At 37.9% G+C, this 8,782-nt stretch overlaps 1 protein-coding gene across 2 annotated transcripts; it reads left to right on the plus strand.

The window, feature by feature from the left end:
* The first annotated feature begins 3,482 nt into the window (after window positions 1-3,482).
* Window positions 3,483-8,234, plus strand: LOC139904139 (eukaryotic translation initiation factor-like). Of its 2 annotated transcripts, none has more exons than XM_071886076.1 (9): window positions 3,483-3,880; window positions 4,743-4,814; window positions 5,077-5,172; window positions 5,272-5,448; window positions 5,565-5,665; window positions 5,764-5,851; window positions 5,956-6,306; window positions 6,389-6,631; window positions 7,015-8,234. In XM_071886076.1, exons 1-9 carry the CDS (start codon window positions 3,728-3,730, stop codon window positions 7,966-7,968), a joined length of 2,235 nt encoding a protein of 744 aa, XP_071742177.1. In that variant the 5' UTR covers window positions 3,483-3,727; the 3' UTR covers window positions 7,969-8,234. The 2 variants fall into 2 exon arrangements, with proteins under 2 accessions (XP_071742177.1, XP_071742178.1); XM_071886077.1 differs by having other exon boundaries at window positions 5,278-5,448.
* The last annotated feature ends 548 nt before the right edge of the window (window positions 8,235-8,782 follow it).

An 8,782-nucleotide genomic window follows, 5' to 3' on the forward strand; every position in this document is an offset into this window, starting at 1 on the left:
TAGCTTGCCTTTATGCTTGGATGCTCCGGTATGCGGTATTTGGTTTTGTATGGCGTGTCCATTTTATGCATATATATGTATGTAGTATATTCTCACTCACTAAGCGTTAGCTTACCCTCTCATTGTTTACCTTTTTATAGATTTGCATGGATGCGGTGGCTCGGGTAAGCGTGGGACTAGTGGACTCGCGTAATTGCTTTAGAAGGCTTGCTTTTGGATTGATTAGGATTGGGTAGCGTATCCCCAATCGTCATGCTCGACTTTATTTTGTGTTAAAAGTCGTGTGGTCGAAAACTTGAAATTGGTACTAAAAGGGTAATTTGGGCATATGTGGGCCCAGTGTCGTAAAACCCTTTTTATTGATGGAACGTGTTAGTCTTAACTATTATAATATGTTGTGAAAACTGTTTAGTCTAAATGTGTCGGGAAGTGGTCAAATATTTTCGCATTTGGGACTTTTTGGGACAGCAGCCTGTCCAGGCCCTTTTGCGCGCCGCGCGGGGTCATGGCGGCCCGCGCCATTTGCTGCACAAAGAAATTTTTTTTTATTCCGCGTTATTGGTTGGTTAACGGGTTGGGTTGTTACAGTTTTTGGTTAGGGTTTGATAGACTTGAATGTGAACTTTGAATGCTTTAAATGCTTTGCAAGGTGCTTTGTAAGTGTTTAGTTGTATTGTATGCATCATTACCTATGAAACGGCGTATTACACATGTGCATATAATTCCCGAATCATAGATATGCATTTATGAACTTGAAAGTATTTAGGATGAGCATTTAATGAACTTTCAACTTGGTTTTGATTATTTTAAATGGTGTTTTTGATTGATGATATGTGTTTAGTTGTGTTCCTCGTTAAATTTCCTTTCCAACGATGTATGGCACGCAATTTAAGTGTTTACGGTTCATAAGTTGCGTTTGTTTGAAGATTTGCTCGTTTTGACACTCAAAACTGCCCAGGAATTTGGATCAGATACCAACCGCGGCGCGGGCCTTCAGGCCGCGGCGCGGCTTAACAAAGACCCAGATGGTCCAGGACCATCAAAAGTCTCGACCCTCAAAACCTGCTTTAACCCGCGGCGCGGGTGATATTGCCGCGGCGCGGATTATAGCGTGGACAGATGGCTGTTCAAATTTTACAATTTCATGAAAATTCTAACTATGCTACGCACCTCCGATCACCATGTAACCTGTTCTAACATGTTTATATATGATTAAAAACTTCAGAAAAATAGCTCGGGACCCGACCCGAACGTGTTGACTTTTTCGTTGACTTTGACCCGACCAAAGTTGACTTTTAATCAAGATTAACCAAATGTTTGTGCAAACGTTCTAACATGCTTTCATACTTATATCGTGCATGAAACTTGACAACGTGATTCACATGCTATACAATCGAGTCGTAACGAGCCATAGGACTAATTGAACATCTTTGATCAATCGTGTTTACCGTTATTGATACGACCTACTTGTTTAGGTCAAGACTAGCATTCGTTCTTGCGCACGTTTACTTGCGAAGTACTTTTATACGCTTGCACTCAAGGTGAGATCATAGTCCCACTTTTACTCTTTTAAACTTATATTTGGGATGAGAAAACATAAACGTTTCATTTTACAAAGTGAACACAAGTACGAAAACAAACATTCTACATACGAGTTAGAACAAAAATCCTCAATTCGATTATCATTAGTTACACTTGCCGGGTGTAAGTGAGAACTTATGTTGTATGGCCATATGGGTTTGACAAACCCTCATTCGGACGGTTCGCTACCGTTATTCGGATGAAATATATTTTCGAGAAACAGTGTATGTTCTAACACTATTGTGATGGAGTTCTATGGATGGAAAGTTAAGCCTTGATAATTGGGTGCTCATGATAACAAATTTTAGAATGGTTTACTATTATTTCAATGATATAAATCTTGTGGTTCATTTGTACTTACTTACTTAAACCTATGATTTCACCATCGTTTTCGTTGACAGATTTCTATGTTTTCTCAGGTCCTTGAACGTTTTGTGATACATGCTTCCGCTCATTACTTTTGATACTTGCTTGGATGTCGAGTATACATGCATACGTGGAGGGTCTTTTGACTTTATTTAAAATTGTATCGCATAGGTTTCATTTGTACTTATAACTTAGTTACGTAACTTTTGGTTGAACTATTCTTGTAAACTTTGAAACGCTCTCACATCTGAAATGAATGCGACATACCTTTGGTCAAACGTTATTTTAAAGACTTATGACCACGTAACGGGACCTAAGTAGACGGCGCCGTCAATGACGATTTTGTCGGGTCGCTACAGTTGCCTCGCCAAAAAGCGTCATAAATCTCAAAGAATACTGATCATCACAGCCTTTATACAGTCATAGGTATTTGAAGATGTAAAATGTTTCAAATGCATCACACACTTTTAATTTGTTAATCTCTAACAAAAATATATACACAGATCTGGTTTCAACGTTCAAGAAGGTAGAAGTATACTACAATGTTATACACAAAAAGTTTAGCTGCAAATGTGCAAACAAATAGGTAGTATCAAATTACTCAATAATCTAAATTTTATACCATATGACTATATTTTAGTAGGCTCAGACGTGAAAGAAGATTCAAAATATGCCATCGCTGCAAATAAACATGGTTGCATTAATGATATGCCCTCTAGTTGTTGCGGCAAAATTCTAAATCTGCCACGGCTGCAAATTGATAGTGCTCTAAATGAACATATATTTAGTATCAATATCCTTCCAATATGTAAAGCTTTTAGTTACTATTGTTCTATTTTTATGTAATAATCGTTTAAATAATAAGTGCGAAGATAAAAGAAGAAAACGACGATTTGAAGACGCAAATGACCAAAAAGCTCAAATGTACAAGTTACAATCCAAGTGGTTCCATTTATTGATGAGAAACGTCTAAAGTTTACAAGAGTACAAGCCGCGGAACGCAAAGTACAAAATATCTACGCGTACGAAAGGATGTTCGAAAATCGGGAACCGGGACATGAACCAACTATCAACGTACGACGCAACGGAGCTAAATACAGACCCAAAAAATCGACACCGACAAAGGAAGAAAGAAATTTAAGCCGCAAAATACAGACCCAAAAAATCGGAGACGCAGGGATTGAAGAGAGATAAACAACTATTGAAACGGTGTAGTAAAACTATGTGCGGCCTAAAACCACCGCCTGGAAAGCGGTATTTCATAGAAAGTTAACTTTACGGGTCGGGGCGGGTCAGGTGTGCGGTTTCAACAGTAACAACCGACCAAAGCAGCCAATTACGAGAGGAGGCGTTTTACGGGTTTTAGATTATTGAGTAACATCAATTTAATGAGGAAAGAGTTACAACAATACCCCATCAAAACTCATAAATGCACTTACTACCCTTCAAAAACAAAGAAGTTTAGAAATCTGCCACAAAACCTAACTACATTATAAAATAGGTATCCTAATGCGCAGCAGCAGTATCACACCACGAACACCAAACCCAAAGAACATAGAGTTGTTGCTCTATAATAAAGGGCTTCTCTCTCATCTTTGTCTTTCTCTCACAACAGGAGAGAGAAACAGAGCTCCTCCTTCTATCCCTAAAAAAACCCTATCTTTCTTCATATTCATTATCAAGATTTAAAATCTTGATTATTATTACATCAATCGCCGATTTCAATTTGTTGGTTTTTGTGTGTTTCTCAAGAATTAAAAAGGGTATCAAGAATTAAGGTATGCAGGCTGATCAAACCGTGTTGAGTTTAAGACCTGGTGGTGGTGCTAATCGAGGAAGAACAAGTGGCCCACGTTTTGATTTTGGTTCATCTGATCTTCCATCTCTTCGTCCTGGTGGCGGCGGTGGTGCTACATCTCTTGCCGCCTTCAAGGTTGTTACTTTATTAAAACCCTAATTGGATCTGGACTTTATTGTTATTATACACATCCTATGTATTATGTATACCTAATTCTTGTGTTGTTTTGTTCAGATAATTAGAGTTTAGACCATCTTAAATAATAAATACTGGAGTATTACTATTACTATATTGAATATTTATTCAAGACTTCTGTTATGAGATTAAGTACGTGGTTAAGTGAGATTTGATTTATATGAATCATAAGATAGGTTTAATGATTCAATTTGTAGTAGTTTGCTTCTGGTGTTAATGCCAATGGTTCTTTCAGTAGATTTAGTTTATGGGTTCTTAAGTTACTCTCAATAGGATAATTTAGGCATAAAAGTGATGATTTTTAATACATTAAGACCTCTGTTTTTGGGCTTGAGTTATGGAAAGTGTATACTGAGATAATTTATTCGTAGCTTATTCTTTTTTAAGTTTGCAAATTGTAATGGTGGCTGGTAACTATGGAGGTGAATATGGATGTATGAAATCCTAGAAGTATGACCATTTTTTATTCTTATTACGGAGTAATATTTAATATGAACAGAATGTAATATGTAAGCTTATGGGTTTTGACATATGTGATGGTTATGATTGATTAATTTGGGAGGCTTAATAGTCTCTCGTGGTTCATTCTGAGCTTTCATAAATTCACCAGGACACATTGTTCTGTTTATGATAATAGTCGTAATTTGGCTTATTTTTTAACTTACTATCTAACATATGAACATGCATTTTCTTTGTAATTAGCTTTTGTTTTATCTGGAATTCAAGTAGGATTTCACAAAGTTATTTTTTAGTTTTCCTTTGTCAGAGGCCTCATTAATATACATTCGTATTCATTTTGCAGAACAATGATTCTCGCTTCGAGCTCCGTGAGCGTGTTCGTTACACTAGAGACCAGCTGTTACAACTTAGGCAGGTAATGCTTTTTAAGTAACCTTCTAATCTTCTTCTTGATGTTTTAATAATATCTCCGAATCCAATATCAATGTCATTCACACATGACAGTGATTTGCCTTCTTCTGTAGGAGCACTTTTTAGCACATGTATAATCCATTATGTGGTCTGCTTAGTCCAATGCAATTGTTTATTGTAATGTTCTTATGTAGAATCTACCTATTATACACTAGAAAGTTGTGATTTTAATGGTTCTTTTAAGTCGGGTCATTCGTTTATTGTAGGTTGTAGACATCCCTGAAGAGATACTGAAAGTCAAACAAGAGGTGGACACTGAGTTTTTTGGTGAGACCCAAAATTGGACCAAATCTGAAGGAACTGTAAGTATCTCATAGTCTTATTTATTGAATTACCAGCTTAATGTTTTAATTTTTCTTTTAATCTACTTATTTATATGTTAATATACTTATATATAGAAGTTACAGTTGCCAGCTCAACCTCAGCCACGATATGCCGAGCCTGATAACCGCGATTGGCGTGGACGACCTCCCGTTGAGGAGAGATCTTGGGACGCAAATCGTGATTTCAACAGGTTCGATAGTAGGCAAGAACCGAATTCACAATATGGTAGAACACAGGCCTCTCCTAACCAAGGGGTAAGTTTAATGGGAATTTTTTTGATGATTTTATCTAACTGTTTATTTAAAGTTTTGGGATACAATTAAGTCAAAGCCTGGATCTTGCTAAGTTGACTTTATAATTTTTGGAACAGACCGGTGGGCCTGCTCCGGCTCTGATCAAAGCTGAGGTCCCATGGTCAGTTCGTAGGGGGACTCTTTCAGATAAGGATCGTGTCTTGAAGACCGTTAAAGGGTTAGCTACTAAAACTCCAAATATTGCATGATTTTATTTAATTTGTTATGTAGTAATAAAAAACTGTAAACTCATGGACGGCTCCTTTCGACTTTCAGTATTCTGAACAAGTTGACTCCGGAAAAGTTTGATCTTCTCAAGGGTCAACTTATCGACTCCGGAATTACAACAGCTGATATCTTAAAGGTCCGTTTCTTTTTTGGTCAACTATATCTTATTTATTGATTTGTAATTTTTTGTTTTTATCAAAAGGAAATATTTATAATATATGGTTTCTATATGCAATTCAGGGGGTTATTTCGCTGATATTTGACAAGGCAGTTCTCGAGCCTACTTTTTGTCCTATGTACGCTCAACTATGTTCAGATCTCAATATAAATCTCCCACCGTTTCCATCCGAGGAACCTGACGGAAAGGAGATAACATTCAAACGTGTGCTGTTGAATAATTGCCAAGAGGCTTTTGAAGGTGCCGACCAGTTGAGGGCAGAAATAAGGCAGATGACTGCCCCCGAGCAAGAATCTGAACGTAGGGATAAAGAAAGAATGATTAAGCTTCGCACTCTCGGAAACATTCGTTTAATTGGTGAACTTTTGAAGCAGAAAATGGTACCTGAAAAGATCGTTCATCACATCGTACAGGTTTCTTTTCCGACCTTACTTGTAACAACCTTTTGCAATCTCTAGTATTTTCTTATAATCGTAATATATGTGCGTCCAACAGGAGCTTTTGGGGACAGACGGTAAAATATGTCCAGATGAGGAAAATGTGGAGGCAATTTGTCATTTTTTTAACACCATCGGCAAACAACTCGACGAGGGCCCAAAGTCGAGACGAATTAATGATCTTTACTTTATCCGACTCAAGGAACTATCGACAAATCAACAGTTGGCTCCACGTATGAGGTTCATGGTTCGAGATGTTATTGATCTAAGATCAAGTAACTGGATTCCAAGAAGGGAAGAGGTACTTATTTTTTCATGATAAACTAGATTAGTGACCCGTATGCTACACGGGAACCTTTTAAGGGAATAAAAACTAATTTTTTTGCAGTATGTAATTGTGTTATAAATCATCTATGATGGTTAATTACACCTAATCAAAATCTAGGGAAGGAGTTTCATAGCAACTACTTTAAAGTTGGTGACATTTTGATATTAATGAAAAATATTTCTATTAATCATATATGATGGTTAATTACAAACAAGTACGGAGTATATCATTATATAGTTCAAATATTTAGTATTTATGTATAAAGATAGATATATTTAAATCAAGCACCTTTTAGTCTATTTGTTTGTGTTGAAGTGTATGTAATGTTGCATCTTTGTCTTGTTATTGTTGCACAGGTGAAAGCGAAGACAATTACCGAAATTCATACTGAGGCAGAGAGGAACATGGGTCTACGTCGGGGTTCAACTGCTAGTATCAGAAACAACCGAGTAGTTGTTGCCGGTGCCCAAGGGGGTTTAACTCCTGTGGGTTTGAACCGCATGCCCGGTGCGCCCGGGACCCGCATGATGCCCGGAGCTCCTGGAATGGACAACGATGACTGGGAGGTCCCGAGGTCTCGCTCGATGCCTAGGGGTGTTCAGCCACCGTTACTTGGCCAGACACCGTCACCAAGTCAACGTTTTCTCCCCCAGGGCAGCGGTGGTTATATAAGTGGCAGGCCGAGCGCTCTATTGCAAGGAAGTGGTGGTCCCGTTGCCTCTCCTCTTCCGGTTACGCAAGCGGCCCCACCTGCCAGACCGATCGCAACACCATCTCCTGCTGCTTCTGCGGCACCGAAAAATACTGACGAGCTCAAGAGAAAAACTTTCTCTTTGCTCGAGGAGTATTTCAACGTTTGTATACTTGACGAAGCGTTAATATGCTTGGAGGAACTGAAAGCACCCGAGTATCACGCCGAATTTGTGAAGGAAGCCATCTCACTTGGTTTGGATAAAAGCCCGCCATGTGTTGAATCGTTATCCAAGCTTTTAGATTACCTTTTCACCAAAAAGGTTCTCACTCGATCCGACTTGATAACTGGGTGCCTTTCGTATGGCGCATTGTTGGACGATATCGCCATTGATTTACCAAAAGCACCGAACAATTTTGGTGAGATTATGGGACATCTTGTGGTGTCGGGTGGCTTGGATTTCAAAATTGTGGCGGATGTTTTGAAGACGATGGAAGATGACTACTTTCGAAAAGCCGTTTTTACAGGTGCTAAGAAGGTTGTTAGTTCGAGCCCGTCAGGAACAGCCATTTTGGAGTCGCAAGCGGCTGACGTGGGTGCGTGTGAAAGCCTGTTTTAGTAAACCATTTATATGGTGGTTGGATAATGTCGAAATCAAGAGGTGAGTTATAAGTAAAACTGTATGATCTTGTTTTTGTATTGTTTGGAATTTTTATTTATGTTTTTGCGTCCGTATTTCTAAGGATACTTTTTATGTTTAACATGATGATGATGTCATTTTTTGATAAAATTTTGAGTGTCGACTGGTAGTGGCTAAAATATGTACCGTTTGATAGCAAAGGCAATTTGTTATATAAGTTTTTAGGGCATCTATCATTTATTTAATCTGTCTAAAAAGTTTGCGAGTATTGGCAAAAGTATAATATCTAAGCTGCAAGTTAAACACTCGATGAATGATAATGCAATTTTATTTATTATTTATATTTATTAAAATTGTTGTACTAAAAGCTTTTAAAATTATAAAGTTACTCAAAAGCACAATGATTTTAACTAGGTATGGCTTGCAACTTTGCAAGTAATAGCATTGCATTATTAAGTCAGCACTCCGTAATATGTAAGAGTGTATAAAAATAAAAACACTGTCCTCCCGTCTTATCGGCCAGTGTTGGGGAGTGTCTTCACACTTTTATCCGAGGGCGCCGATGGCATTGGTGCCGCCCTTAGCCGCCCTCACCTATCTCGCCTTCTCTCTTTTCTTCCACAAGCACAAAGCAGGGCGACTTTTTATTTGATTTTCTTCTGTTTTTTGACAGTTGCCAACACCAACGGTTTTTTTTTTTTTTTTTTATCCCCCCTCTCTCTCTTCATTTACTCTCTCTCTATACATAGTTAAAACACTACAAACTCAAAATACTTCAAAATAAAAAACACAC

The sequence above is a fragment of the Rutidosis leptorrhynchoides genome, chromosome 4 (genome assembly GCF_046630445.1).
Source record: "Rutidosis leptorrhynchoides isolate AG116_Rl617_1_P2 chromosome 4, CSIRO_AGI_Rlap_v1, whole genome shotgun sequence".
NCBI classification, from domain to species: Eukaryota; Viridiplantae; Streptophyta; class Magnoliopsida; order Asterales; family Asteraceae; genus Rutidosis; species Rutidosis leptorrhynchoides.

Coding starts and splice junctions, on each gene's coding strand:
- LOC139904139 (XM_071886076.1), top strand. CDS start 3,728: ATGCAGGCTGATCAAACCGTGTTGAGTTTAAGACCTGGTGGTGGTGCT. Junction 5,666..5,763: donor GTCTTGAAGACCGTTAAAGG/GTTAGCTACTAA, acceptor TTCGACTTTCAG/TATTCTGAACAAGTTGACTC. Junction 5,852..5,955: donor CAACAGCTGATATCTTAAAG/GTCCGTTTCTTT, acceptor TATGCAATTCAG/GGGGTTATTTCGCTGATATT.